Source organism: Mustela nigripes, chromosome 12 (assembly GCF_022355385.1).
Source record: "Mustela nigripes isolate SB6536 chromosome 12, MUSNIG.SB6536, whole genome shotgun sequence".
Lineage (NCBI taxonomy): Eukaryota > Metazoa > Chordata > Mammalia > Carnivora > Mustelidae > Mustela > Mustela nigripes.
The window spans coordinates 38,222,858-38,237,478 of NC_081568.1; the positions used below are offsets into that span (position 1 = coordinate 38,222,858).

General features: G+C 38.6%; 1 protein-coding gene across 1 annotated transcript in view; it reads left to right on the forward strand.

Moving 5' to 3' along the window:
- The window catches only part of ITGA2 (integrin subunit alpha 2), a 110,858-nt gene that overhangs the window by 70,724 nt on the left and 25,513 nt on the right, over positions 1–14,621 (forward strand). Inside the window, exons 14-16 of the mRNA XM_059417106.1 lie at positions 7,891–8,094; positions 8,804–8,940; positions 11,525–11,664. Of these exons, the coding sequence (XP_059273089.1) occupies positions 7,891–8,094; positions 8,804–8,940; positions 11,525–11,664 (481 nt within the window). The remainder of the gene's footprint in view (positions 1–7,890; positions 8,095–8,803; positions 8,941–11,524; positions 11,665–14,621) is intronic.

Genomic DNA, 14,621 nt, shown 5'->3' on the forward strand with positions numbered 1-14,621 from the left:
CACTGTGGTTTTGATTTGTACTTCCCTGATGGCAAGTGATGTTGAGCACCTTTTCATGTGTCAAATGTTGGTCATTTGGATGTCTTCTTTGTAGAAATGTCTGTTCATGTCCTCTGCCTATTTCTTGATTGGATTATTTGTTCTTTGGGGGTTGAGTGTGATAAGTTCTTTATAGATTTTTGATAGTAGCACTTTATCTCATATGTCCTTTGCAAATATCTTGGTTTTGTTAACTATTTCCTTTGCTGTGAAAAGGCTTTTGATCTTGCTGAAGTCCCAATAGTTCATTTTTGCCCCTTGCTTCCCTTGCCTTTGGTGATGTTTCTAGGACAAAGTCAGTGCAGCTGAGGTTGAAGAGGTTGTTCTTCTCAAGGATTTTGATGGATTCCTATCTCACGTTGAAGTCTTTCATCCATTTTTGAGTCCATTTTTGTTTGTGGTGTAAGAAAATGGTCCAGTTTCATTCTTCCGCATGTGGCTGTCCAATTTTCCCAACACCATTTGTTGAAGAGGCTGTCTTTTTTCCATTGCACATTCTTTCCTGCTTTTTCAAAGATTAGTTGACCATAGAGTTGAGGGTCCATTTCTGGGCTCTCTATTAGTTGACCATAGAGTTGAGGGTCCATTTCTGGGCTGCTTGATTGATCTATGTGTCTGTTTTTGCACCAATACTATACTGTCTTGATGATTACAGCTTTGTAATAGAGCTTGAAGTCTGGAATTCTGATGCTGCCAACTTTGATCTTCTTTTTCAAAATTCTTCTGGTTACTTGGGGTCTTTTCTGGTTCCATGTAAATTTTAGGATTATTTGTTCCATTTCTTTGAAAAAATTGATGGTATTTTGATAGGGATTGCTTTAGGTAGCATAGACATTTTCACAATATTTGTTCTTCCAATCCATAAGCATGGAACATTTTTCCTTTTCTTTGTTTCTTCCTCAGTTTCTTTCATGAGTACTTTATAGTTTTCTGAGTACAGATTCTTTACCTCTTTGTTTAGGTTTATTCCTAGGTATTTTATGGTTTTGGGTGCAATTGTAAATGGGATTGACTCCTTAATTTCTCTTTCTTCTGTCTTGCTGTTCGTATCTAGAAATGCATCTGCTTTCTAGGCATTGATTTTTATATCCTGAGACTTTACTGAATTCCTGTGTGAGTTCTAGGAGTTTTGGGGTGGAGTCTTTTGGGTTTTCCATATCATATCTTCAGCAAAGAGTGAGAGTTTGACTTCTTCTTTGCCAATTTGGATGCTTTCTATTTATTTTTGTTTTCTGAGACTAAGACTCCAGTATGTTGATGAGCAGTGGTAAGAGTGGATATCCCTGCCATGTTCCTTACTTTAGGGGAAAAGCTCTCAGTTTTTCCCATTGAGAATGATATTTTCTATGGATTTTTCATAAGTGGCTTTTATAATATTGAGGTATGTACCCTCTATCCCTACACTGTGAAGACTTTTGATCAAGAAAGATGCTGTACCTTGTGAAATGCTTTTTCTGCATCTATTGAGAGTATCATATGTTTCTTGTTCTTTCTTTTATTGATGTATTGTTCACATTGATTGACTTGAGTTGTTGAAACAACCTTGCAGCCCAGGAATAAATTCCACTTGGTAATGGTGAATAATCCTTTTAAGGTACTGTTGGATCCTATTGTCTAGTATTTTGGTGAGAATTTTTGCATTCATGTTCATCAGGGATATATTGCTCTGTAATTCTCCTTTTTGATGGCATCTTTGGTTTGGTATCAAGGTAATGCTGACCTCATAAAATGAGTTTGAAAGTTTTCCTCCCATTTTTAGTTTTTGGAACAGTTTCAGGAGAATAGGTTTTAATTCTTTTTTAAATGGCTGGTAGAATTTCCTTGGGAGTTCATCTGGTCCTAGGATCTTGTTTCTTGGGAGATTTTTGATTACTGTTTCAATTTCCTTGCTGGTTATAGGTCTGTCCTGGTTTTCTATTTCTTCCTATTTCAGTTTGGTAGTTTATACATCTCTAGGAATGCATCCATTTCATCCAGATAGTCAAATTTGCTGGTGTATAGTTTCTCATAATATGTTCTTATAATGGTTTGTATTTCTTTAGTGTTGGTTGTGATCTCTTCTCTTTCATTCATGATTTTATTAATTTGGGTCCTTTCTCTTTTGTTTTTGATACGTCTGGCCAGGGGTTTATCAATCTTACCAATTCTTTCAAAGAACCAGCTTCTACTTTTGTAGATTTGTTCTACTGTTTTTTTTTTTTTTTTGGTTTCTATTTTATTGATTTGTGCTCTGATCTTTATTACTTCTCTTCTCCTGCTGGGTTTAGGCTTTCTTTGCTGTTCTTTCTCCAGCTCCTTTAGGTGTAGGGTTAGGTTGTGTACTTGAGACTTTCTTGTTTCTTGAGAAAGGCTTGTATTGCTATATCCTTTCCTCTCAGGACTGCCTTTGCTCTATCCCAAAGATTTTGAACAGTTGTGTTTTCATTTGTTTCCATGAATTTTTTAAATTCTTCTTTAATTTCCTGGTTGACCCATTCATTCTTTACTAGGATGCTGTTTAGTCTCCATGTATTTGAGTTCTTTCCAACTTTCCTCCTGTGGTTGATTTCTGGTTTCAGAGCATTGTGTTCTGAAAATATGCAGGGAATGATCCCAAACTTTTGGTATCAGTTGAGACCTGATTTGTGACCCAGGATGTAATCTATTCTGGAGATGGTTCCATACGCACTAGAAAAGAATATGTATTCTGTTGCTTTGGGATGGAATGTTCTGAATATATCTGTGATGTCCATTTTGTCCAGTGTGTCATTTAAAACCTTTATTTCCTTGTTGATCTTTTGCTTAGATGATCTGTCCATTTCATTTAGGGGGGGGTGTTAAATTCCCCTACTATTATTGTATTATTGTTGATGTGTTTCTTTCATTTTGTTATGAATTGGTTTATATAATTGACTGCTCCCATGTCAGGGGCATAGATATTTAAAATTGTTAGATCTTCTTGTTGGATAGACAACAAGTATGTTATAGTGTCCTTCCTCATCTCTTATGGTAGTCTTTGGTTTAAAATCTAATGAGTCTGATATAAGGATTGCCACCCCAGCTTTCTTTTGATGTCCATTAGCTTGGTAAATTGTTTTTTACCCCCTCACTTTAAATCTGAAGGTGACTTTACATCTAAAATGGGTTTCTTGTAAACAGCATATCAATGGGTCTTATTTTCTTTATCCATTCTGATACCCTATGTCTTTTGATTGGGGCATTTAGCCCATTTACATTTAGGGTAACTACTGAAAGGTATGAATTTAGTGTCATTATATTCCCTGCAAGGTGACTATTACTGTATATTGTCTCTGTTTCTTTTTGGTCTATTACTTTTAGACTGCCTTTTTGCTTAGAGGACCCCTTTCAATATTTTCCCTAGGGCTGGTTTAGTATTTGCAAATTCTTTTAATTTTTGTTTGTCTTGGAAGCTTTTTCTTTCATCTTCTATTTTCAATGACAGCTCAGCTGGATATAGTATTCTTGGCTGCATGTTTTTCTTGTTCATTGCTCTGAATATATATCATGCCAGTTCTTTCTGGCCTGCCAGTTCTCTGTGGATAAGTCTTCTGCCAATCTAATATTTCTACCACTGTATGTTACAGAGCTCTCATCCCAAGCTACTTTCAGGATTGATTTTCTCTTTGTCACTGAGATTTGTAAGTTTTACTACTAGATGATGGGGTACAGACCTATTTTTATGTTTTTGACGGGGTTTCTCTGTGCCTCCTGGATTTTGATGCTTGTTCCCTTCGCCAAATTAGGGAAATTCTCTGCTATAATTTTCTCTAAATACCTTATGCCCCCCCTTCTTCTTCTGGAATCCCAATTATTCTAATATTGTTTTGTCTTATGATATCACTTATCTCTTGAATTCTCCCCTTGTGGTACAGTAGTTGTTTCTTTCTCTTTTTCTCAGCTTCTTTTCCATAATTTGTCCTTTTCTATCACTAATTCTCTCTTCTGCCTTATTTATCCTAGCAATAGGAGCCTCCATTTTTTTTATTGCACTTCATTTCAGCTTTTTTAATTTCAACTTGGTTAGATTTTTGTTCTCTTATTTCTCCAGAAAGGTATTTTATTTCTTCAGAAAGGGATTCTCTAGTATCTTCCATGCTTTTTTTGACCCCAGCTAGCACCTTGATAATCGTCATTCTGAACTCTAGTTTTGACATCTTACTAGTGTCCATATTGATTTAGACCCTAGCCATCATTACTGCCTCTTGGGTTTTTTGTTTTGTTTTGTTTTATTTTTTTAGGAGAGTCTTTCTTCATTGTCATTTTATCCAGATAAGACTAGATGAATGAGAGAACAAAATACTAACCCCAGAAAAATATACACTAACCAAATCGAAAGAGACCCAAAACTGGGGGAAGAATAAAGGAGAAATAAAAAAATATGTATATGTATTTTTATATGTATATGTATTTTTATATATATTTATTTTTTATAAATATAAATGTATATACACATATACATATATATTAGACTGGTGAATAGAACCAGCTGCACACTTGATTTTGGGTGTATACATACACACACACACACACACAGGTAAAGATGATGAAGGGATGGAATATGAGTGCAAAGATGAAAATTTAAAAAGATTCTAAAAAAGGAATTGATAAGAAGTTGGTTGAAAAAAGAAACAAAAAAAGAGGAAAGAATGTGATCAGGCTGGAGACCAGAAAAAAGACATGTGCTAGATTTAGGGCATATTTTGATCTGTTTGAAGAAATTGTATACTGAAATTTTAAAGTAAGAAACACCTATATGTATACATAAAAATAAGGTTAAATACAATAAAAGGGATGGAATAGGACTATAACAATGAAAATTAAAGATTTCTAAAAAGGTATTGATAAGAGAAAATAGTTTAAAAAAAACTTTAAAATATTGAGATATTTTTAAAAAATAGAGTAAGAAAAAAATCTAGAAAATTTCTCTTTGAAAGACTAAAGAATCTTGGTGAAAAAGCCATGAATTTTATGTGCTGTATTCCCATAGCTCTGAAGTTTTGCAGTTCTCATTGATCGGTAAACTTGGTCTTGGCTCGATGTTCTTGCTGATCTTCTGGGGGAGGGACCTGTTGCAGTGATTCTCAAATGTCTTTGCCCACGGTGGAGTTGCACCACTCTTTCCAGGGGCCAGGCTGAGCCATCTGCTTGGGTTGGCTCTCATAGCTTTTGTTTCCTGAATGCTTTCTGTGTAGCTTTGGAGGATGAGAGTGAAAATGGTGACTTCCCAATCTCTGGCCCCTTAGGAGCTGAGAGCTTGAGCCCCACTCCTCAGTTTGCCCCCAGAGAAAAACAGTCAATCCCTTCTGTCTCCCTGGTCTCTGGCCACACTCCTTGCTCACCCAGCCTGTGACAAAGCATTTCTGTCTTTGGCTCATAGCCCCATTTGGAGTCTCCAGATGATTCCTGCAGCATGCTTCCATGCCGTTCCTCCCAGAGTAGGAGGGTCTCCACAGATCTGCCACATGTGGTGTCCCTGCTCAAAGTACAGTGGCCCGACTGTGCCATGGATCATGGTCTAAGGTAACCTCAAGCTGAGAGCCCACCCCTTGGCTCTGTCCCTGTAGCCAGCTCCCATGCTCCGATCAATATCTGGGAGCTCTGCCATCCTCAGATACCCCTTTTCTTTGTATGACCCTGTGGGTCCTGAGAGCCCACTGTCCCTGTGAAGGCTCCACCCCCCCACACACACACTTCGCCTTTGGAGTGCAGCAAACTTCTAAGTGTTCCAGTTTTGTGCTCTGCTGCTGTGTCACTTGCTGGGAGCCGGCCCCTCTCCTCAAGGTCTATTTTCCCATTTATCCCCTCGGATTCACTTCTCTGCACATCCTACCTTCTGGAAAGTGGTCCTTTATCTGTTCCTAGAATTGCTGCTTTTCTTCTCTTCGATCTCCTGTTGAGTCTGTAGGTGTTCAGAATGGTTTGATAGCTATCTAGGTGAACTTTTGGGACCTGACGATATTTAGGTCTCCTACTCCTCCGCCATCTTGCTCCTCCCACCACCCACAATTGTTAAATTCTGTCTCAGGCATGTTGCTTATCTCTGTTTCATTTAGTTCTTTCTGTGAGGTGTTTTTTTCCCTTTCTTTTGGAGTATATTCCTCTATCTCTACATTTTGCTTGACTTCCTGTGTTTGTTTCTGTGGATTAGCCAGAACAGCTACTGCTCCTAAACTTGAAGGATGGTGTCCCTTTGCAAACCATGTGTTCTTGGTGACTCTTCTGGTGGCTGGAGCTGTGGCTGTATTGTTAGTTACTTGTTTAAACTTTGGATTTTTGCAGAAAGAAGAAAATAATAAAATTTGAAAGAAAAAAATCAGGAGGAAGTAAAACAAAAGATATATCTTTAAATTTAAAAATAAAAACCTGTTTTGATTAAAAATTTTTAAACAAAAATTTTTTTAAAAAATTAAAATTCAGCTTATTTTCCATGCCCTGGCTTCACAGGGGCTGGTATGGGCTTACAGACCCTGGGCTTACTGATGTTGTGAGCCCTCTCTGATGACTGAACCCTGCCATTTACAGGGTTGGGACCTGCATTTTCTGACACTTAAACCCACTGGTTATTGTGTTTGGACCCTGCTCCAATCTGGGTTTTAAATGTGGAGGGGGAATGTTCCCACCACTCCTTGGCCCTTTTAAACTGTAGCTTTTTTTTCTGTCCCAGCAGAAAAAGACTGAGACTGGTGTGGGCTTGAGAACCTTAGACTTATTGAGGTTGGTGAGGTCGAGAGCTCGGAGACCACCAGAACTGCCCATCTGCTAGGCAGACCGTGCTCTGACTGAGGTTTTAAGGTGGAATGGTAATAATGTAAACCATCATTTTCCAGTCCCTCTGACTTGAAAGCTTAGCCTGCAACTCCTCCACCATGTGGTAGAGTTCTAGTGTTGTCTCTTTTTGATGTCAATTGCCCTTTTATTTTATTTTTTTTAAAGATTCTATTTATTTATTTGAGAGAGAGACAGTGAGAGAGAGCATGAGCAAGGAGAAGGTCAGAGAGAGAAGCAGACTCCCCATGGAGCTGGGAGTCTGAAGTGGGAGTCGATCCTGGGACTCCAGGATCATGACCTGAGCTGAAGGCAGTCGTCCAATCAACTGAGCCAGCCAGGCACCCCTTAATTGCCCTTTTAAACTGTGACTTCTTTTCTGTGCCCACGATCAGAGAAATCTGTTCTGCCCTCTCAGCACTCTGCATCCCCACTGCTTCAGTTTCCCTTTAATACTGTGTCTCCATCTCTTTGTGTTCTCTTACCATTTTGTCTATCTTCGGTTGTCCAGTAGCTGTTTAGTCAGCCCTCGGTTTAGTTTTTTCCCCAAGAAGAATTGTCCTATTAATAGGTATAATTTGATGGGTTCCAGGGAAGGGGTGAGTTTAGGGTTGCTTTCTTGAACTGGAAACTAACGGTCTTGTTTTCTACTACCTGTACCATTATAATTTTTAAGAAAAGGTCTAAAATAAAACATTGTTTTTTGTGTGTCTCCATCTTAATTTTATTCAAGATGTTAGTAGATTTTCATCAGCAAATCTTAAATGGGAAGTTTTGGAAACAGGTAAAGATTTTAGTATTATGGGGGAAAAGGAGGGAAAGACATGGGTAGTGTTAATACAGGTTGTGCAGATACAGTAAAGAGAATTCACTCCTTTCACCTTGGTTTATGAGCACATATCCTATGAGCTGACTTGCTAAAATTCTCATTTTATAATTGTCTTTGTAGAAAATTTTGAAATCTAGTTTTCAAAATCCTGTCTACTTTTAACAGTTTACAAATTGGCTCGGACATCGTTTGCTGTGAATTTTAATGATAAACGTTGGAAGGTTTGCTTTATTCATCCCTCTTTTCCTTTCTGCCAGGGTGTTTTGAATTGGCACCAGTTTCTTGAAGGCCCCGAGGGTGTTGAAAATGCTCGGTTTGGTTCAGCGATTGCAGCTCTTTCAGATATCAACATGGATGGCTTCAATGATGTCATAGTTGGTTCCCCTTTGGAAAATCAGAACTCTGGAGCTGTGTACATCTACAACGGTCATGAGGGCACCATTCGCACAAGGTATTCCCAGGTAATCCGTGAGTTCCATGGTGATGTATTTACATGTGAGTATCCTTATGTTAGAGCTGCCAAGTGCCATGCAGATAATCTGATCCATCCCACTTATTTTTAGAATTTTATTTGTTCATTAAGCAAACATTTAGTGTATCTCCTACTATGTGTCAGGCACCATCCTGGGTGCTGGAGATACTGTAAAGAACAGGACAGATAAAACTCTGCTCTTTGCAGCTCTTGCATTTTTTGTGGAGGAGACAGAGGGAAAATAAGGTAAGTGAGATAAAGTGTTCCAGATCATAATAAATGATAAGACATTTAAAAACTTTTTTAAATGTTCAAGAGTGGGAGTTATTAGGTAACTTAAAGGGTGCCCAAAGGGGCTTCATTGATCAGGCAACTTTTCAGGGAAGTCCTAAAAGATGTGGACTAGGAGACAATCACATTTCAGCTTGTTTCAAATCCTGCTCAGTCCCAGATCTGCTACTTTTTCTTTTTTCTTTGTGATTTTTATGTGAAAAGATTCATGCTGTTTCTCTGTGGCTGCAAGCATGATAAACAGATGAGAAACACTGTGATTGAAAAAAATCAATGGAATTTTGTGGCAAATAAAACAACCTGAGAAGTGGCTATTTAGAAAAATCTAACAGTGCTGTGCAGAAGCTCCCTTTTTTTCTATTTCAGTTGTTCCACATTGTAATTTCATGTCATACTTGCTCTTTCAGAAAATCTTGGGATCTGATGGAGCCTTTAGGAGCCAGCTCCAGTATTTTGGGAGATCTCTGGATGGTTATGGTGATTTAAATGGCGATTCCATCACCGACGTGTCCATTGGAGCCTTTGGGCAAGTGGTTCAGCTCTGGTGAGTCAGCTGAGAATCAGACACAAACTAGCTAACTAAAAAATAACCTGCTAAGTAGAACAGATAGCTGTGCTGAAATTGTAGAAATGCCACATGCATTCTAGAAGACTCCAGGACAATTATGTGTCATAGTTTATGTGTCAATGGAAGAAATGTGTTTTTCCTTAATGGGAGAAGAAAAATATTTGCTTAACATAGCCATCAAGTTCCTCTTCTCTATATGTTGAGCAGACAAAGGACACAGAATAGACAGAGCCTTTAAAATGGTATTCAGGATATTGCTGTATATTATCTTCCAAACAACCTTACCTCAGCTCACAGAAAGGAAGCCTCATGAGAATGCTCTAAAAATACTGAACACTCAGACCACACAAATTAAGTATAACTTCTCATGTGGTTATGAAGTAACTTTTGAAATTATTAGTCATAAACAAGAAGCTATTATTTAGGTTTCGCTGACCTCTCATTGACCTCAGTAGGAGTTGAAGAGCAGGGAGCAGCAATATGGGATTCAACGGCTGTGTGATACAAGGACAAAAATAAATATATTGTGCTGGTCAGGGATTAGAATCATAAAAAAATTGAGAATTCAATCAAGAGTCTCCTCCCCCCAAAAATATATTCCATTCATTTGCTTTAAATGTCCAAATACTTCAAGAGCAGAAAACATCACATATTGATGTGTTGTTTCTGAGTTTCATTAAACTATTCACAATATTTCACATGTGCTTTTAAAAAATGAAATGCAGGGGCGCCTGGGTGGCTCAGTGGGCTAAGCCGCTGCCTTCGGCTCAGGTCATGATCTCAGTGTCCTGGGATTGAGTCCCCCATCGGCTCTCTGCTCAGCAGGGAGCCTGCAAAAAAAAAAAAAATGAAATGCACTATTTTGAGAATGTTTTGAAAAGTTTGGAGAATGCATTGTTTTGAAAAAGTTTTAAGAAGAAAACTTCATGTAGGGGGAAAATACACAGATCATACTAAAGACTGACATGTTAAAAAATATATTTACTAAATAAAATCAGTTAAGAGTAGCATGCCATTAGAAAAATATGAGATGTGATAATATTGTCACAGGATTTATAATTTCTTATAAATTTTTAAAGATACTTTTCAGGGACCATCACCCTCCAGCCATCTGGAAGGTTTCATCCTTCAGGCCTATATAATTACTATGCTATGACACTCCCATTTTATAAAAGATTTTAAGTAATCCCTACACCTATTAGGGGTTTTGAACCCACAATCCTGAGTTCAAGAGTAACATGCTCTGCTAACTGAGCCAGCCAGGCACCCTGATACTCCCTTTTAATATCATCAATGATGGCCAGACTTTTTTATTTAAAGGTGGACTTGATTCTTCAAAAAGTCAAGACTCATGGAGTCAGATCAATTGATTAACGTGATCAGTCAGCCTAAGTTCTTGCCATTTTGTGGTCCTATTCCTATAAGATGTTGAGACTAGATTTTCTAGGTAACTTCCTGATAATAATTTTTTAAAAAACAAGTTAACAAAATCCTTTCAATCAATGCCACCATCTCCATTGGGATAAAAGATTCTCTTAAAGAGATTGTAGGTTTCAGGACATGTTGTACTTGTTATTAGATGTTTTATGGCTGCTTATTAGGGGGCCTTATAGGTGCATGATCAACTGATGAAACAATTTTTCACTTAAGTCCTTCAGATGGTACCTGAAATTAAAGATAAAATGTTTTTTGCATTTTCTTACGGTACTTCTCAAAACAATGAAATTACTAATTACTATTTGCTGCTCTATAAATCATGCAGTGTGTGCACAAAGAATTGTTATGATGAAGTACAGCATTTTAATGGCAGAGAAACTAGATCATGAGCTCTTGCTCCTCACTTGCTAACTATTACTCAGTAAACTCATAAGTTACTAAATGTTTTTTGTTTCAGACTTTCTCATTAATAAAAAGGGGACAATATTTGTTCTATTTCACAGGAGTCTTAAAGGAGCAGATGAGCCCATGTGTATGGGAAAGCTTTCTAGATATCTAAAGGGCTGTGCCAGAGTCAGAAGTCTTTTGCACCCTGCCTGAGAGACTCCCCAGCCATTTTCTAGTACCAGGCTAGTTGCCGCCACTATGGTCCTATGCCACACATCAAAGAAGTGCTGCCAGCCATTGAGGGAGGCAACAGGGCCATGGGCACGCTCTTCGGCCACAGCCACACTCCTCGGCCACACCTCTCACCTTGTCCCTGCTCTCTCCCCTCCCTTTGTGGGAAGAGCAAACATCACTGTTTGTAGCTGACAAAACACAACAGAGATCATGACTTTGTACTTCATTTGCAAAGAGTTTACAGACTCACATCCCATGCTTACGCATGTATCAAACAAACAAACAAAAAATATTTAATGTGGATTTGGCTCACAATACAGTCAGTCACAAACACAAAAGATATTGTTCTTACCTACCATTTTAGAGCTTTCAAACATGAAATAGTGCTCGAGTGCTTAGACTGTGCTGAGAATAATTTGCTAATGCTGGTCCCGGGTCCTCTAGGTAAAGGTCATAACGTGCACTTGGCAGTAACCTACCTGTTTCCATTTATGTCTTTCAGGTCCCAAAGTATTGCTGATGTGTCTGTGGATGCTTCATTCACACCGGAAAAAATTACTTTGTTCAACAAGAATGCTGACATAAAACTCACACTCTGTTTCAGTGCCAAGTTTAGACCTCCTAAGCAAAATGATCAAGTGGGTGGGTTGACCTGAAATAATCTGTGTGGAGATAGGTTTGCTTGTAGAGTTTTAGTTCTGAATATAACCTGCACTTTGTGTTTATGGGCCAAAGGCAATACGGGTCCTGCAGACATTACATTGCTGCACATTTGAAGTGCCTGAGAATGGTTAATTATGTATGGAAGATGCGGTTAGATCTTCCTCTCTTGTCTCCGGAAGGTAACACTCTGCCACAGAAATTTACTCTCTCTGTGACCTTGTCCTGGGCTCTCCTAACTTCATCGAAGTGTCTTTTACCCAGGGGTTCCTTACCTTAAACCTTGGGCACATGAAGATTACACTGATGTTCTGCCCATATTTTATGCCATATTTCAGCTGAGACATGATCTAGACATAGCATGTTCAGCGCAAGTACCAAATATTCCTATTCTTGAGGAAATAGTAGGCGTGAAATAATGAGAAAATATAAACAAGATGCAGTTTGTGCCCAGTGTTTTAAATGCTCTAAATAATCTGGAGAAGTGGATAAAAATCTGTGTCCTGTCAGCAGGAGTGAGGATAACTGGACAGATGTCAACAGGAAATGTCATTTCTCTGGGACTGGCCGAATCCCTCATACCCACTGCCCCTTACTATCCTCTGTCCTGCACTCACAGGGCATGGCCATGGAGTTTGAACGTGATTAAACTCTGCCTTTTTTTCTCATGCGGCTTTTTCACAGGTTCTCATCCCCCTTCCTTCAGATTTTGGCTCTAACCTTCAGCCACCCGTAGTTCCTACAAGTGTTCTATTAAGTGGTTAACAAACCACTCTATTTTCAGTCTTTGTCATGATTCATAACCAAGAAATACATAGGTTAAAAACATAAAGCAGAAGTTAGATTCAAACCTTGCCATGCTTTCTGTATTTTCCTGCTTCTCATTTGTGTCTGGCATTTTGCCTTTCAGGCATTCAAACACTGACCCAACTCTGAATAGCACATCTCACAGGCCTGCCCTGTGAGTAGCCAGCATCGTTGAGTCAAAAACCATCCCTGTATAAACACTAAGTGGCTAGATGCAATGCACAGCATGGTGACTAGAGCCAGTAACTCTGTGTTGCCTATTTGGAGGTTGCTAAGAGAGATTTTGAAAGTTCTCACCACACACACACTCCAAATTGCAACTGTGTGAGGTGATGATCTGTTAATGAATCTTATTGTAATCATTTTCCAGTATTTACATATGCAAAAAAACTACATTGTATACCTGAAATTGATACAATATTGTATCTCCATTACATCTCAACAAAGCTGGGGGTGGGGGGGGACATTAAGTGGCTAGTCTGCCTATAACATTAATTTGGGAAATCTATTAGTTGGCAGAAATGGCTGGCTGGTTAGCTTTTCTGGCCTGAAAGCATGGATTTGTCTCCTAAATCTTCCTCTTTTTGATGGGGCTTCTCCCCCCTTCTGTTGCTGTAACTCGAAAGCAGCTTTCTGCCTTCAGAGAATGTCCTTCCCTAGGCTTTCTTCCCATTGGGCACCTTTTCCTGAATGTCTTCAGGTCCACTCAGACAAGCCAGTCATGATCATTTGTCACTTAACTGTCTGGCAATAATTGTATGTAAGACCAGAATCCCATCTTCACAACTTTGAAAAGTAAATTTTTAAAGCATGTGGTCTCTATTATATCAGGTGCTCACTGCAGTTTAAAGTTAATAACCTAAGGAAAAAAAAAAAAGATATATTGCCTATGAGGCTATCCTTTTCACCAGGCTACTTGAGAAAAATGAGCTAGTATTACCATATGAACTAACTCTGTCCTGGCTACACTCACCTCCCTGGCATTGTTTTTCCTTTGTATTATTTTCACTGCTTGTTTTTAGTTCATTTGATTCACTTACGTTTTATCTATCGTTGTTAACTTCATTAAGTCAGTGGAGTAAGAAAAATGATCCAACATCTCTAATAGATACTTTAAAGGTAACCAGTAGAATTAATGTATTTTGGAAGTCTATTCAACCTTTAAAATACTGAAAATAGTGGAATAAAATGGAGTAACCCCAGATTAGTCAGCTGATGCTTTGAATATCATCAGATCTTCTTTTTCAGTTTTGGACAGTGGACTCTGAAGTCTCTGATACTTTGTATATTGGCTACTGACCTCTGTTTTTCCCCCTAAAGATTGTATTTATTTATTTATTTATTTGACAGAGAGAGAGCGAGCGAGCACAAGCAAGGGGAACAGCAGGCAGAGCAGGCAGAGGGAGAAGCAGGCTCCCAGCTGAGTGAGGAGCCCAATACAGGGCTCGATCCCAGGACCCTGGGATCATGACCTGAGCTGAAGGCAGCCACTTAACCAACTGAGCCACCCAGGCATCCCCCTGACCTCTGTTTTTATTGCATTTTTTTTTTTCATTTTCATTTCCCTGGTTTAATAGTAGTATTTCTGTTTTGTAGATGAGGAAATGGAATCAACCTCCATTTCCTCATCTACAAAACAGAAATACTAGGGAAAAACAGAAATACCAGGGAAAGATGTTACACAAATTGCCTACAGTCCTAGAGCTCATAAACAATGGAATTAGAATTCAAACCAAGTCTGTCTGACTCCAAACTTATTACTGAGGAGTTGCATGCCTTCCCCCCCCCCAACCCCCAAATAAGCATTTAGAGTGTTCCCTCAGAGTTTATCTCAAATAACATTTAATCCTCACAATTGCCTGGAAGCTAAAACAACATGAGCCCTGATTTCAAAATTACCCCGGTTTTATTTCTGAGTGTGCCCTCACTGTGTGAATGGAGCTGGTTCATTTTACCTCTTTTATTCTGTTTGTTATGTGAAATATGAGATCTATCCACTTTCCAGGTTGACTGATAGTAAAACGTGTACAATATGAGAACATATTCAATGGCAGGCACTCAGTAACTGCCTCTTTTTCGTTTCACCATATTAGGGATGATGAAATTGATGCTTAAGGAAGTAATTTGACCAA